General features: G+C 31.2%; 1 protein-coding gene across 3 annotated transcripts; it reads right to left on the reverse strand.

Moving 5' to 3' along the window:
• Window positions 1-257: 257 nt before the first annotated feature.
• LOC131852116 (neuronal synaptobrevin-like) lies at window positions 258-9,597 on the reverse strand. 3 transcript variants are annotated; one of them, XM_059202749.1, is made up of 7 exons: window positions 9,470-9,597; window positions 4,941-5,085; window positions 4,380-4,458; window positions 3,746-3,825; window positions 3,476-3,527; window positions 1,908-1,991; window positions 258-442 (listed from the first exon to the last, which is right to left on the reverse strand). In XM_059202749.1, coding segments are annotated over exons 1-7 (444 nt in total). In that variant the 5' UTR covers window positions 9,472-9,597; the 3' UTR covers window positions 258-440. The 3 variants fall into 3 exon arrangements, with proteins under 3 accessions (XP_059058732.1, XP_059058734.1, XP_059058733.1); XM_059202751.1 differs by lacking the exon at window positions 1,908-1,991; XM_059202750.1 differs by lacking the exon at window positions 258-442 and having other exon boundaries at window positions 1,916-2,020.
• Between the last annotated feature and the right edge of the window lie 8,516 nt (window positions 9,598-18,113).

Raw genomic sequence — 18,113 nt, forward strand, 5'->3', positions numbered from 1 at the left:
ATTTAGACAGCCGAGCTTGTCGTGAGTGTTTAGTTAAAAAATAATAATTTTTTATCTTATTTTCTAAGTAGTCTCCCATTATAAGAACATTGTATTCACACAGGGAAAGACTCATCAAATCAAAATATCTATACAATATTTTCGTTAAATATATATAAGTTAACAAGTAATTACTTGAAATTATTATATTCAGATTTAATTAATAGATTTTTTATACTAAGTTCTGTAGAACTTAGTATAAAAAATCCTGTAGTATACAGCTATTTTATTTACCCTCAATTATTGAAAGTAGGCCGACATATATAGAGTTCAGAAAATTGTTAAACATACATAAGTTGAAGATCATTAAAATTAATGCCAATTAATTAACTATTATTATATTTTCTTCTCATTTGAAGTGGAACCCAACGGATGCGATGGATAATGTATTACATATATTTTCCTGTAATTAAAAATTGGTTTATTAACACAATAAAAATATGGTTTTATAAGGTTGTATTGTTTACAACGAAAAATTAAATCAAAGTTTACAATTACATGCATTGTGTCAAAAATGTGAATGTTGAATAAAAATTGTGTGGGTACTATGTATACGTGGAGTAAATTGAAATAGTAAAACATTTATATAGTATATATGTATATATTTAATTACTTCAATACACTTCAAAGTTTTTTTATGAGCAGATAAGTGTTTTATTTATATGTATAATGTGACTATAATGCGAATGAGTATTTTATCTGTTAATTAACAAAACATGGTTGAAAAAGTAATATTCGTAAAGTAATTGTATAAAATCTGATTCTACTGTATTGAAGTATGTTCGATATATTATTGCTTTGATGTGATTACTATGCAGGGTGACACAGAAAAGAGTTGACCAAATACCAGAGAAAAAAATTGAGCATAACATTTCCTATTGTGATTTAAAATATTGAATGTGGTATTGTCTATAGGTAGGGAACTGTGAGATTAGTGTCTGATTCCCAGGAAAATATGTGGATATATCAATAAAGTTCTATCACTTAGTTCAAATTATATTAATGAACTGTTAAAAACACAGAACGCTATTTAATATATAGTGAATTTATTTCTTCTGTTTACTTCATGGCAAATTTTGTTTTTTTAAGATTAAAGATAATAAATACCCTTTCAGAGAAAGACACCCATTACATAATTATTTTGCCTCCTTATTATTGTACTGAGTAACATTATATTATCTTTAATTTTGTAAATTAGTTCTTTTCGGAAATTATCATCTCTATTATATTTAATATTAAATAATATTTTATCGAATATAAAACATAACTAACGTCATCATCCCATTTCAAACTAAACCTTTGATCATGTCATAAAAAAATAGCTACTACGGATACTTGTATCTTGTTTACGTCATTATACTGTGAAAACCTCGTACAATCATATATTCTACAAACAAACAACCAAGGTAGGCTCTATAAAAAATCATCTGCGTATGTACTTGAGTCTCACGTATTTCAGCCGCTTGCTTTGTAAGCTGTTTTTAGTTGTAGTGAAGTTACATGAAAATAGGCATGACATCTTAGTTCTTCGGAATAGCAAAGCATGCGCGGTATCACAGATATAACATGACAGCGTGATGTCCAACCGTATATACTGGGAGATCACCGTTTACCACCAGACATGTCAGTCGCCTATGCGTATCAGTACAGTACAGTTATATTATAAAAATATAGTACCTCTTAAACTAAATGGCATCTAATACAAAGACAGACAAATTATGAGCATTAAATTTTCAATATTTTTACGCACTATTTTTTCACAGTACTCTGACAATACCCTTATACATGCACTCTACAATAGCAATTTACACTAGAACTAAAGCGACCATGCACAAGGAAAAGGGATACATGAAGGAAGGTCAACTTACAATGTTTAGTAATAGCTGGAAGGGTGCTATTGGTCGGCGCTGGAGGTGTTCCATTGCCCATAGTCGGTGTGCCGCGGTACCGAACTAACCAAACATTTGTTTAATGTTATCACCTGCAAACAGCCGTAAGCAGAACATATGCCTCCAAGCGGCTACTCTACTTACATGACTCCATCAAACAGACACCAAATTGAGCAGGGAATGTTGTACAACATAATTTGATTTGATGACAAAAAAAACTTCCAAATAAGGCATATAATAAAGGAATAATTTATTGTATGTTTGATGATGATTATGACTCTGATTATTGTCAGAAAATTAAAAAAAAATAAAAGTCTCTCTGTAATCTCAATTTCTTTTTAAGAAAATAAAGCTAAATAAGATATATATAGTGCTGTTGTACTTCCGTGCCCAATTTGAAACAAACCACAGGTCACAACAACATTAAATATTGACCAGCCTAATTACACGCTACACTGGTCGTTCTAGAAGATACCTAGAAGCGAAGAAGACAGTATCAGTGTTTAGAAGAAAGGCTGTTCAGCCAATTCGCTAAATGAAATAGGTAATTATTTTAGATTCTCATATGTTTACAATAACATAAAGCGATTCATATAATCGCATGATGCTCTATAACAGAAGAAAATTTTTATACATTGACACCAAATAGTTGAAACTGAAAACGTAACTTTTCAGTTTTCAGTAAAGCTATTTGTCCAATTTTCCGAACGCAATTCTATACTATTTGTTTAATAATATGACAGGTATATATATTTTTGTGTATATGAAATTTTTATAAAAAATCAGATCGTATTCGGAAAATAGTCAAACAGCAACATATAGATGAAACTTTACGCACATTCTTCTATGTGTTATTATATTCTAATATTTTTTCGGTATTAATACAGAAAATCAAATTAGAATAATTATACCCATTAAAATATTATGAATCTAATTAAATTCAGAATTACTTGAAAACCATATTATTTAATTAGTAATTGTGTATAAAAAAAACTCTGATTATTAAAATATACTTTATTTGAATATGCTTAAATCACATTGTTACTGTCAATATTATGTAACAGTTTTAATGGCTAAATAATGCCAAGAAAAAGAATTCTAGAAAATCAACTGCTCCCAATTCAGACTTACCATATTATATTATTTGTTCAAACAACAATCCTGTTGTGTAAATATGTTTAATTATTCCTATGATGATATATCATTAATGCGTTTTATAGTCAGTCAAGTTCGCGCATGACGTTCCAGCAGGATACAGTCATTTTAGGTCCATTTCGCTTAGGGAGACAGCACGTAAATGCACTTATTGCCTCTCCTTCATTCTCTTTACACTACCTATAGTCTATAGCCCTGTGGACATCCTTGTTACCCGCATAGCCTCCATGCACTAAGGAACTATCGACACAAATCCACGAACTTGACGGACTGTAATTGCGTTAAGTTCCAACATTCTTGTGTGCAAAATCTAGCGTTTTAAGCTAAGATTCAGTCACTTGAACAACATCGATTGGTGAATAACAAAAAGAATATAAAATATCATGACTCACCAAACAGAAGTCCTATTATTATGAGTCCAATCACTCCCATAATTATCATCATCTAGAAGAAACAATATATGAAATGTGATTTAGTATCCTCTGTTTTTTTTAAACGTTACTCTACTTTGAAAATTAAATATACGTTGTTAAAGATATATTCTTTGTTTGTGAAATTCTGAAATGATGTAACGACTGCCCATCATAATTACCTTGCCTGTTTATATAATTATTAGATTAATTATCATTTTAAATCGAAATTTATATCAAAGATTTATCTACCTTAAGATTTTGTAACCAAAATTTATTCTTCAAACTCTTTGCTTGTTGTTCAAATTGTGACGCACCGTGCTGCAAGGCCTCTGAAAACAGTATTTATTAAAATTTTATTATTAAAAAATTTTTATACGTTTTATAGATTAAAATTACGAAATTAAATGGTAGCCGTCATTTTATTCACATATTAGTATATATTTATAGACAGGGATATAAAATATATTCGCCTCAATCCGGAACACTACAGATTAGTAAAATCATAATTATATTTGTTTTTTTTTTATATAAAGAGTTAGACTAAGGGGACTAAGGAATTTTTAACTAAATCCAATATCTAAGTACAACAATTCTTTTTAGAAATTACGCTTAATTACAAATAAGATATGTAAAGGAAATTTAAAATGCTGACTACATTTTATACCTTTGAAAGGTTTATCACTTTTGCAGAGTCAATTGTGTGCAAACTCTGCTAAGACTGTTAGCAAAATTCTTAGCAGCAGGAATAGATGGTATCATCTATTCCTAACTAATCTAGCCTTGCTAACTGTATTTCGCTGTCAAGGGTATATATACGTATGTGGCTGCCTATGGCAGTAAAATTACCGGATGCGGAGACATGACATGCAGTGAAAAAGATTACCTGCTCTATCGTCAAGTTCTGATAACTTAGCATCCCTGTCAAGCACCTTTTCTACATTTGTCTTCATAATATCGACCACCTGTAAATATTAAATATGAAGCGTTACATATTATTAATTGTTGCGAACTTTGCACATTTTATAATATTTATTATTGTATCCATTTGAATGTCTTTTTTTAGTTTTCTAATTGCCAATATTTACTGTTTATTTATTTATTTTATTTATTTATATAACTTCTATGCACAAAATACCAAGGTAAAAGTACATATGGCGGACTTAACCACATGTTGAGCAGTGAAAAACTGTAGGCGATGCAAATATAATATAATCAATAAGAAAAACAATAGGTCAAAAAAATTATATATATACTAAAAGTAAAAAGTTAAGTTTGTTAAAAGTTACAAAGTATGTAAACACATGCATACTCAAATATATATAATATATATTAATCTATAAATAAATAGGAAATAAAATGTAAATCAAATATACAATATACATATCATATAACATAGTCTGACAATGAAAAACAGAAAATGTTATGAAAGTTCTCGTAACTATACCTCGTCAACTTGAGCCCTAGACTGCTGTAAACGCTTCTGGGCGGCGATTTGTTGTGGAGTGCGGGGTCCTCCGATAATTTCCCCATCAGGCCCAATTTCTGGTTCCTGTGGTGCCAAACCTGGTGGTCCTCCTTCTGGTGCTGCCCTGGAATATAATAATTTAAGATTATTAAATATGAAAGGTATTTTATATAAATTGTAAAAACGAATTTATTTATTTATTAATACTTTAATGCATAAATATAGAAATGGCGGACTTAACACCTCGATACATTTTCTACCAGTCAACCATTGGGCAAACTGAGACTCATATTGGCGGTGCATCAACAAACTTAAATTACAAATGTAAATTAAAATATAATTTTGATTAATTAAACATACACATAATCGACCACACTTATATACATATTGTCCATTCTATTAATAAATAATTACACATATACACAATATTTATAAATATAACTAAGGAAATACATACATGTGTGTACGTGTATTTATTTATTTAGTTAATTGTATGTATATACTACAATTAACGAAATAAATAAATTATATAGTTATATGTATATTATATATTTATACAAATCAACAGTGAAAGTTAGCTGTAGAGTGGAGGTGGTGTAGAAGAATCGTACTATTTAAATTTGGAGTAACAGGAATTACCCAATCTCTGGGAAAGGTACGAGCGGTGGATTTAATGTGAAGGAGTAACTCATTTTAGTGTTTGATAGCCTGTGATGTGAAAGATCATGAAGAAAAAGGACATGAAGAAGTAAATTCGTAGACGGACGAAGGTTATGCTAAGAAATATCCCCAAGAATGTAATACAGTAAAATTTTATACAGTTTTAGAAAGACATTTCGAAATTATTTATATAATTGAATGAAGCTATTATTTGATGCTTATATCTTAGACAACTGGTAGTGCTTTTAATTATTAACTTTTTTGTATAGAATATTAAGAACATCAATGAAGTAAATTTAAACATCCTGTAGTTTACCATGGAACAATGTTTTGTCTGATCTGTAGTTATAATACGATACTTTTATTTATGCTATAGTTTAGTTGTGTTGTGCTACCCTAATCATTTATTAACTTTTTTATTTTGTATAAAATCTTCAAAATTGGTAGAAAAAGATCCGGTTGAAAACCAGCGCCGCACAGGAGCATCCTGTCGGCATACGCTGAGCCGGATTCTTTGGCCGCCTTTAATTAAGTATCCTTTAAGTGTATTTCCTTCATGTAATTGGCAATGTTGATTGACAGGAATAAATGAAATAAAATTCTTATTCTTAGTTTAGTTACATTTTAGTAATTATATTAATTTTAATTCTAAGCGGACAAGTCACGGATGACAGCTAGTTGTTGTTAATATAATTAGTTTACTTTTCTGCGTAATAGTGTTTTATACACAAGTCTGCCCGATCTGACTTAATGTCTAACATTAAAAATCAATTTACTTAATAAATGTATACAGATAATGATCCTGTATATTCTGTGGCATAGTTGGTGGGTAGTGACGTCAATTGGCGACATGCCAACCATTATATGGATTGGTATGACTGTCATCCAACCTAGAATTAAATGATAGCCCAGTAAACATGGAAAAATCAATATTTGTATGCCATAGAGTTCAAGGTACATTAAGTAGTATATTGATATATATGTTTTGACAATAATAATTAATAAATAACCTTGGGCCACTGACATAGCGTTATTTAGTGTCGAACTAAAAAGAGATATATCTATATATAAGAGGTATTTATAAAAACAAAATACACTTTTATGTAAATTAAATATTATGTGTAATGGAAAGTAGAGTCCCTATTTTTTTTATTAACGAATATATCTGTGTGCCCAAGAAGTCCTAGTTCCACGGTAAGTAGATCTTGTATTATGCGTACTAGAGACCTGATATAAAACCTTAGATTTTTATAAACATATATCTACATAATATTATATTTATGTATATGTTTATAAAAAAGCCTATCGACTCGCGGTGCAAACATTTGTATTTATGAGTATAATTGTTTGTATATACTCATAAATACAAATGTTTGCACTATGCGAGGAATCAAACCCGCGACCGAAACCGCTAGACCACCAAGGCCATCAATAGATTGTACATCTTGTACAATCAGTTTATCTTACATTGCCGACTTTGTACATATAATATTAATTACATATGTATAGTATTTTTTTTAACATAACAAAATATGTCATGCCAATCTGATTCTCCGACTACCGTGGCGCTCCTGTCGGTTATATACATAATCTGAACCATAGATAACACATCGTTATGTGATGGTGGTTCCCCTCAAGAATTGCCATTCTGAAGGACTAAGGTATCATGTCCTACATCCTGTAATTTTACTACTATAATTCTAAAACTAAAACATATCTTTCAAGTGGCCACGCAAAATACTTGATGACTTTGTACAAAGTCTACCTAGGTAGACATAATCGGTCTATAGAGATATAGGTCTAAAAAAATAAGTACAAAATAAGTAATAATAACAATAATATATATTTATAGAAAAATAACAATATAAAAATTTACTTACCTCTGTTATATTATAACTCTATTAATATATAGTATAACTCTATTAATTTCCTTATAAATACAAAGGTAAAAAAAATAAGACGGCCTGTGTCCTTCCTCGTAATACAAATAGAATTATTAAATTTAATGAAAGACATGAAGCCTTTCATTAAATATAATAGACAAACAGAGAGACGAAATGATATAGAGAATGGACGAATGAAAAATAAATACTTCGCTACAATATTCCTTATCCGTTTTTTATGCGTAAACGCGAAATAGTAAATGGGATATCGATAATCCACAAAAATATACGATGCGTCAAGTAAATGTCCAATGAAGGAGAAATAGACTCGACCCTTCATGAAAGCTAGGCATTAAACACATTCGCAAGCAATCCAATACGACCAAACAAATTCGATAGGCCATTGCTCTTTTTATTGTATTTCTATACACCTTCTAAGATATTTATAGAAACTAGCATCTCTACATTTAGACGAATATTCGTCGATCAATACAGAAACGTAAGTTGTAAATTACTTGCATTTATATCCTTACTAATATTACAATTGCGAAAATGTGTTTGTCTCTAAAAAATAAACGGTGAAACATTTCTTAACAAATTATAACGTGAGATAGGCATGTTTATCTGGAAAAGCAGACAAAATCGTATGCAACAGCTAATCCAAAGTAAAAAATCGTAATTATGTCTATATATAGGTCTATCTGTCTATTTGTTACCTCATTATGGCAAATCGGCTTGCTGAATGGATCTTAATGAAATTAACACGAGGACGGTCATAGGATATCAATCAATCTCAAAAACAACAGGCGTAATCGAGGGAAACTGCTACTGAAACCGTTAGCTTATATACTGACTGTTAGTTTTTAAAAACAGTTTCAATTTCGGTTGCAGGATCTTATAGTGAATTTACAGAGTACGAAGACATTGCAGTCAAGATGCCTTTTTAACTTCCGAATGGTAAAAGGCATCTTGAGTAACACGGACATCACGTGACGTGACGATATTCCTAAAGCTAACAATACAAAACCGACAGGCGTTGAGATTACAATGCAATTAATTGACAGCCTCGGTGGTCTAGGGGTTTAGCACACCGCTTTACTTCCGATGGTCACGGATTCCATTCCTAGCATGATACAAACACTTGTATTCATGGGTATGATTGTATTGATCTGGGTGTTTTCTATGTACATTATATATGTATTTACAAAAAAAGTAACTAAGTATTTATATCAGTTGTCTAGTACCTGTAACAAGCTCTGCTTAACTTGTGACTAGAGGACGCTGTGTGAATCGTACAGGGATATATTAAATAATCAAATCAATCGCATTCATGCAAATCTTGTGCTGTCATGTAAATCATCACAATAAATTCTACACGAAACTCATTAAATTTCTACGTATTAAATTATGCAAGAAACCATATAAAATATTTAATATGACTTACTTTTCGTGTATTTTTTTCAGATAAGAGATCGCCATCAGGGATTTATCATCAGAGATGTATCAGTCATCAGATTTAGAATATAACTTTAAATACATTGAAATCCGTGTAACCGTTTAGTCGCGACAGATAATAAATAGACGGACACATTTAATTTTGTATATTTGTTTATATTTCTATGTATGTGTATTTAAATAATGACTATTTAATATGATATATATTAAAAAATGTTTTTTATTTGGAGACATTAATTTGCCAGAAATAGATATTATTAGATAGAAGATAGTTTTCACACAAATTAAGTTAGTTTTGTCATTGAGTGTGCAAGAAAAACGGTTTCCTAATTAAAAAAGGTAGTAAGTAAGTACCTTTTTTAACTAAGACACCATTTTTCTTTTAATATAATTAATACAATCAGATAAATAAAAAAGCACGTTTGATATCAAAGCAAAGAAATATAAAGTTATAATATGAAAACATGGCTAGAAACCATTACCGCACATAAATAAAAAAAATAAACTTACATGTCTGTTTCTTGTTTACGTACAAATTTAGAAAATTACAATTAAAATATATTTGAATTTTGTAAGTCTGTAAGTTGTAGAGTAAGGCGTTTCAGGCTTTCGCCGATGTTTCAGTGAGCTCTACTGCCGCAAAGCTCGACTGACACCGGTCGCAGTAATGTCGGGAACAAATGTGTTACGTAAAAGCTATGAAAGCTTTTGGCAAATGTCGAAGTAGGTTACGCATAGTTCCAACACATAATGTAATATTGTCTATATGATAGTGTATTTAGGTCATAACTTTTTCACAGAAATTGTATTTTATAGATTAGAATACAGAGCCCTGTCAGCATTGGTATTTGATCTTTTTTTATCTTTCATTTATTTAAAAAATATTACAATATTAAGCCTGAAATATTGAAATATTGCACTCGACCTCTTTTTTATTCTAGATAGATCGTAAATAAAAAAACGCAGCGTTATTATAATTAGTATGAAATCTACATTAAAAAAGTAAGCACTATTACTGATAATAGGTGCTTTTGACCCCATTGTACTTAATGAGATCGAAATCTTGAAGCGCTCCTCATCAAAACCTTCACAGTTAAATGCTGCAAATTCGCTCCTTGGAGACTCCTCAGTATTACAATATTATTATGATTCATAAATATAAAACAAAAAAGTTATCCATACATTTAAACAAGAATTGTTGAAAACATTTCAGAATTCTATTTCTGAAGATAAATAGAATAAATTAAAACATACATATTACAGACAAAAGATAGACATTATGTAGCTTGAGCTAATTTAAATGCAATTCTGTGTTAAATATTTCTTTAGTTTTGTACTTTACTAAAACAGCTGAAAAGATTACACATAAAAAAAATGAGAACTGAAAAGATGTATAATCTTGAAGTAACCCATATTAGGTAAGCAGTTTGATAAAACTAAATACCAAACTTGAATATTTTATTTCTAAGTACCTTGACTATACCTCCATTGCTATATAATAAAAATTGTAATGATTCCGAACTATGTGAAATTGTATTAGTTATTACACATTAAATAATTGCATTAAAGAGGTATAAAAATCAACTATACAATATATATCATTGTCAGTTATACAAATATTTTAAAAAATAAACCAGATATCGCTTTACTGCCTGCCTGTACCAAATGACTAGAGGACGCAGATCGCATGCGCGGTACTGCGTGAATGTAGTCCATCGATTCGGCCACCACTCGTGGGGTAGGTCCAGGCATGGACACACGTCTCACTATGCGCCATCAATGAACTTTGTGGATGAATGTACTTCGCCATACTGGCGCTATCTAATGCTGCAGTATTTATTATCTTCACGCTCATGTACAAATAACTAGTATACGCCAGAAACTAAAATATATCGGACCTTGTACACTTCTTACAATACAAAATAACTATAATAGTATAACTTAGAAACTGGAATAAATCGTAGCTTATGCTCTTCCCCATATACTATATATGTACATATATTGTATACCAAATTTCGTGATTGGTTAAGCCGTCAAGGCGCCGAAAGGTAGCAAATAAAATCACAGTCGTGTATTTTTCCGTAAAGCTGGCGCCAGACGAAGCTAGGGCACTTATGTATTTGAATCTTCAAATATGTAAATGTCTACAAACTTGCGATGTGTATGAGTATTGAGCATCTAATTTAATTAGAAAAACAAATTGCAGGTCGTCTTCTCTTAAGGTAGACGGGTTAAATTTTAACCATCTTAATATGGAAAATAACAAGCCAATTTAAGGTCGTAAAGTTAATTGATTGGATATTGACTGGATTTTAAAAAGTTCATTATATATTATACGTGCTTGTCGTGCATGAATACGTTTATACGAATAACAAATGTGTATATAACATATCTCATTTACGCAAACCCTAATAATGTGTGTAAATATTTGTAAAGAATTTATGTGCTCTAATTTGTATTTACCGTAAATTTTTTCTGGATTTTTAGTTTAACAAACCTATAAATTACTTACTAACAGAAGAATAGGAACCATCATAAGCGAGTATTTTTTTTTGTGGATGGTAATGTAATGGTGCACTCCCCTGCGCTAACGGTTTACGCTGGCGGGGCACCAGTGGAGGATGACAGGATGAGCATGAGGTCAGGTCAGTTAACCCAGTTAGCCCATCGTGACAAATTCACCAGGAATTTAACACGATGGTTTCCAGGGGAAACCGCGTGGAGGTCGACCTGACATGGTACATTGCTAGCAATGGGGTTATCAATCCATATTACTAACAATCCCCTTCCCCCTTAAGCGGGTATTTGTGATCACATTTCAACTTTAGTAATAATATAGTAATAAAAACGAAATATTAACTATTTTACTGTGAGTGTCACAGAAGGGAAAAGCAGGAAAAGGGTAAAAATTACCAAAACTCTTTTAAACATATTGATGACCTCAAAAAGAGAACCAAAATAACTTTCTACTATTTCTACCAGCTTGTTTACAACTGCAAATAATAAAATACAATAAGATAATGAATGTATTTTATATGAGTAATCAAATTCGGAAAACGTATGTAACGAGTGTGACCAGACATGCCCGGGCCGCGTGCGTACGCGCTATAAAACAAAGCCGCGGTTTGATTCCTCGTTATGTTATCATAATATGGACCTTACTGCACACTCTCCATAGTGATATTTTAAACTTTGGTGCACACACGGTGCTGACCGCCTCAAATATATTCCACATACTCTACTTTCTACCTTTTAGTTACCTCATCATTGTCTCGCCTTTATTCCATTATTTGGGCATTCATCCATTGTCGGCGCAGCAACAGTAGCAGTGTGCAATATAATTAGTAAATTTGAGTTAAAAAATTTCTGACTATGCTTGTTCCGTATTCCGAACCTCCTTAGTCTAAGCAGGTTGTATCACCGGTTTGCTTACTGGAGCAAAGGGCGTTCGGTAATACTGGTCACATATAAAAACATGTGGCCACTTAAATTTCAAAAAAAGAATAATAAAACAATTGAAAATAAGAACTGGAATTAAAAGGACGCTCCGTATGTTTATCTATATAAAACAAGATAATTAATTATTTATTTAACACAATATAATTGTTTTTGATGAAAATATACACTCTAGAGTGCGCGGCCACTAGGCAGTACTACACATCGGGACGTTCCTGAGCAAAGGTGAGTAAGTTTGGTGTTACATTGCTTACGTTGGGGTGTTCGGAGTATGGAAGACGTTCTTCCAGGTCGAAATCGTATTTTCACTTCCTTTTCCATTCATTATTTTTTTTTCAATAAGTACAGTCCACTCTCTCTTTTATATATTAATTTATAAGGATTCGTAATCCAACAATGCTTGTATACATACATGTAATATATAAAAGTCTCGTGTCACAGGTTTCGTGTTTATACTTCTCCGAAACGGCTTGACCAATTTTGATGAAATGTGTATTCAGTAGGTCAGTGTAGGTTTATAACATGATTTTTATACCCCTAGAGTCACCCCTATCCAAAAACTTTTTTTTTCATATTTTCGACAATTCATTTGTGTTTATGTATTTATTATATGTCATTATAAAATATATACAATCCTTCACAAATCAACCCCTATCTTTTAATAGAGATTTAAATTTCTATGGCAAAACAATGTTTGTTGGGTCAGCTAGTAAACTTAAAACTGCAGAATGGTTGAACTAATTTGTAATAGTTATAGAAAGGTATAGAAAGGTCCTTCTGAATAGAAATATTGGAAGAAGTGCCCGGAAAAAGGAAAGATATGAACTGCATATGTAAATGGTTACATAGTTACATTAACTTTATTTTTAAAACCTTAATTATTATTTAATACACATGGAACAATTTTTTAAATCAGAACATATATTTAAATTAATTAATTTTCATTTACCATAAACATTCCACCATCCATATCAATCTATCTTATGATAAATACATTAAATATAAATTTTATAAGGCCATTAAAATTAGGGCGGTCGGGCCGCAAGCAAATTGTTGTGAGCGTCGGCGCGGGCGCACAAAGAGGACCGGCTAATCAATTGCCTCTCCAGCGGGCCGCACTAGTTGCATCACACTGGTAAAGCGGTATAACTCTATTTAAATAAAAATGTAATCCCTATTAATATCTCGCATTTTATTTTAGCATTCTATAACTTATCCGTTTTAATATTATGGTAAGAAGAAACGAATGTTTGTCTATCTGTACAATGTTTGTATAACTGTGTACAATTTGTTGTTGAAATTTTACTTAAAAGTACTGAAAGGTTAAATCAATATCAGACAATCTTGCGAGACGCAGACGCGGAGGACTTTTATATTTCAGCCACAAAGTGCTTCAAAAGCAGTATTTCGATTGAAACGCGAAATTTACCTGTGGAAATAAGAGCACAGAGGCATGACACCATAGTACTCCGGAATGCCAACACATAAGTAATATCCAGGATTACGTAATATCCGTGATACTTCTCATATATATATATGTATATGCAACAGTTACTATTTTCCATAAGGATTGACCATTCAAATTACTTAAGAACTCTATATTTTTGACACTTTTTTTTGTTTTGTTAATTTTCATACTTACACCATTGTGCCAGTAGAGTTGGACAACTGCGATCATTGCCGGCTCTTCATTTATTTTATTAGCAGGACTCCGCGAGGCATCGTAAGTCACTCTAATACATTTATTTATTTCAGCCGTATCTTTAATTACGTGGACTTAAGTAATAACAAGCGTCAATCCGTGGGACTCCTCACAAACAGACGCTGTGTTTGCATTTGTTACTGTTATATTTATTGTTTCACAATTTGTGCACTTGTTTTAAAGATTTAATGGGACTTTACAGTCCTAGGTTCGATGATCAATAATTACCTTGACGACTGCCATCTCAAATAAAGTAGGGTAGGCATTATCAGGTGTCATGAATTTTTTGTGACATAATATGAGAGGACGTCCTAAAAACCATGGATGGATTGTGTAAAAGATGATATGAAAAAAATAAGAGTATGCTCAGATATGACAGCCGATAGAGAGCAGTGGAAGAGAATGACATACTGCGCCGACCACAAATAATAAGATAAAGGCAAGGCAATGGTGGCTAAGTATTTTGTGTAGGACAAATTAAACTTTGCGACACGATCAGTCAGACAGATTGCAGTCTAGGTCGTAAATCACTAAGTTCTTTCTCTCAATGTTAAAAAAATAACAACGTATGCAGAGACTATTATAGGCAAAAAAGAAGATTAAGTAGACCAAAGACTTCTCCACTAGGGTCTAAAAATATTTCCGTATAAAATATTATTATATCACAGATAAAATAATATTACATAATACTTAATATAAAGGTAACTAGAACAGTCGAGTTTTCTATTGAACTATAAAATGGGTAATGTTTTCCATAGTGAACATAATACACCTTTCTCTATGGTCTGAGATAAATTACTTCACTTCAATTTGTGGTCAAAGTACAGACTGTTAACATTAGTGGGTCAGGACACGACTTGCTTCAAATATCATGGTTTAAACAGAATCTATGGTAATACAAAGTACCTAATCGGAAATTGTAGGTCTGAATTATTTTTTAGACGATACAAAATCAAATTAAAGATTACCTTTTCAAACTCAAATTGTATATTTGTTTTTATTACTTTTATACCATCAGACCCAAGTTAAGCTAGCTAAAGATTGTTTTATGGGTATTAGATAACTGTTACAAATACATAGACATATTTTCTTTACATATTATACATAGAAAACACCCAGACAGATACAAACAATTATACCTATGAATACAAATGTTTATGCTGTGTAAGGAATCGAACCTGCGACCATCGGAAGTAAGGCGGTATGCTAAACCGCAGGACCACAAAGGCCCAATATTGGTGACAAAAAACACATAAATCGATAAAATACATAAAAATCAATTATCAAGCTGTAAAGGCATGTAATAATTTGTCTGTAGATTAATTAAACATTAGAAGCATTTCATTATTTAAAAATAAATTAATATTATGGTTATTTTTTACGAAATTAATTTTTATGCTCAAACCCATTGTATTATGAATGAGTATGCCTATAATATATATATAATAGATAAAATAAAGTCTAGTCTAGTCGTAGGTCTGTATACTGCATACAAAATATAATATGACATATATATATACCAATATACACACGTCACAGTTCTCTCAAACTCCGTTTACCATACGTTGTGCTAATATCATTAAAGATAACAAATAAATCAAAGTGAGTAAATAAACAGTTGTGACGTAGTCTTTATATGTAAATGTATACATAAAAAAATGTAACTGATCGTTGTCTGTGTTTATTTTATTTATACCTTCTTGAATTTTGTATATGGCGGACTTAATGCTATTAGCATTCTCTATTAGCCAACCTTAGATATTGCAGACATACTCGAAGGCGATTTAATTTATTAAATAAAATTATATGAGATAATATATAAATAGAAATATAAGACTATATATAATAATACTACATACAAACAACTGTACATACAAGATATATGAGAATAATCGCAATGTTGTATACATAAAAAAGCCTAAAATAATCACTGATACATTTTTTTCTGTTTGTTCGCTTTAATCTCAAAAACGGCTTAACCCTTTTATTAACAAATAACGTTTCATTTCTTTTACATATATTTTTTATTTAGATTTATTCATTTAAGCACATAGGCCTCTTCCAATAGTCTGTCTTTAGCCAGTCTCATCCATATTGGACCCTCCACGTCAATAGATTATAGGTAGATTCCATATCTGTCTATAATCTATAGATATTTAATAATGTGTAAGTTAAATTGCCTGTTGTTCAACAAGCAGGAGGTTTGTGGCAGATTTAATGACGTCAGTTATGACACAGTTGAATTCTAGGAAACGTTAGCGAGAACACGATGTCGCGTAACTCTCTTATTTTCGACGAGTCATTTGACGCAGCACACACCGAAAACTACCTAAATTGCAGTTATTTATATTATAACTAAAATATCTCACCTATTATTCTTTTCTTTGCGTTCTTACTTTATTTTAAATTATAAAAAACCTACGATAGTAATAGATTAAATACTTAAAATGGGCAATACTGGTTTATTTCGTATATAATTAATAAATTAAAATTCTAAAAATAAGTTTTATTATTTTTTTTTATCTTACACAGGTACCATAATTAAAATAGGTTTTTAATCGATTTCAATATAGAAAAACATGCTAAATTGCATGTCTATGTGTGACTGCAGAACATTTTTCAACGTGGACCGATTTAGATTAATATTAGATATTTTATTGAAAGCTTGTCGATCTCATTATAAATATCGTATAAATTACATAAAGATCTCATAAGTGCTTTTCAGTCATTCTAAATATTGCGAAATACATATAATTTCGGACATTATTACTTGTGATCAACGATTGAAGATTTTTTCGCTGCCTAAAAAGCGTATAAACATTTTATTTTTCATTTTTATTTTAGATTTATAATATGAACATGCATATTGTAAATCTAAAATAAAAAATCAATCGTTCAGTGAACCTCTAAAGGCCAGCGATCAACAGCATTAGAATAGTTCGAAATCTGTATGAAATAAGATTGAATATTTGACCCTATACATATAAAATAACGAAGGTCATATATAAGTTATGGCAGGTGCTCCGACATTCTACCAACAATTAGCCCACTTAACCTGCAACTAGGCGTAGTAAACAAATCCAGTCTTTGTCCACCGCGTTAACGTGCCCCGGCTAAGTGGTGGACGATCCTTGTTAACGTTTTAGGTTAACAAGGGGACGGTGCTGTTTACGTCGCCCGTTGGTACAAGACAGAAGCTGTTCACATCAAACTGTTGTAAGTTTCATGTGAAGAAGCGATGCAAGGATGTTAATCTATAATCTCAAGACAATACACACGGCGCCATCTAGACCCAAGTTAAGCTAGCTAAAGCTTGTGTTATAGGTACTAGATAACTGATACAGATACATAGATCTTTTTTTTCTTACAAGCATTATACATAGGAAACACCCAGATACACCCACACAAGTAAAGTCAACATCATCAGCTCATCACTGCAATCCACTGCTGGATATAGGCCTCTCGCAAGGAACACCCCTGGACACGATATAAATAGTGTAATGAGATTGAATACTTCTTTATTATGAAAGATTATTGTTAATATACATATTACATTCATATGTGGGCGGTATTGTATACTCTACCTCTAGTAGCACCCACTGCTAAAATTATAATTCATATTTGTTGTTCCATAAATTTAGATTATCTCAATAGTTTTAATGTTACAACTTGTGAAATCAGTGATAATATGCCAAAAAATACTAATTTTATCGAATTTCCTACAACCGCTTCTAAATTAGACTACAGTCAAATACGTAATAATATAAATAACGTACTTACATATAATAATATGTATGTACAGTATTGTATTCTAAACTTATTGTTACTGAAAGACATCAACAGTAAATATTCTAGACCTTTGCAATAGTATAATGCAGCTTGTTACTTACTTAAGTACTTCTTAAATTATGGTATAAAGAAAAGCAACCCTTATACCTATAGCAGATAGGATCCCATTAGCATTGACAAGTCAGTCGCCTGAAGCAAACTTCAGAA

The sequence above is a fragment of the Achroia grisella genome, unplaced genomic scaffold, assembly GCF_030625045.1.
Source record: "Achroia grisella isolate CSIRO2021 unplaced genomic scaffold, CSIRO_AGI_Agris_v1 utg840, whole genome shotgun sequence".
Taxonomy (NCBI): domain Eukaryota; kingdom Metazoa; phylum Arthropoda; class Insecta; order Lepidoptera; family Pyralidae; genus Achroia; species Achroia grisella.

Bases quoted from the DNA above. Each gene is read 5' to 3' on its own strand.
- LOC131852116 (XM_059202749.1), bottom strand. The intron at 3,528-3,745 runs GTAGATAAATCT...TGTTTCTTCTAG, and splicing joins TTTGGTTACAAAATCTTAAG to ATGATGATAATTATGGGAGT. The intron at 1,992-3,475 runs GTGAGTCATGAT...ATGTTTGGTTAG, and splicing joins AATAATAGGACTTCTGTTTG to TTCGGTACCGCGGCACACCG.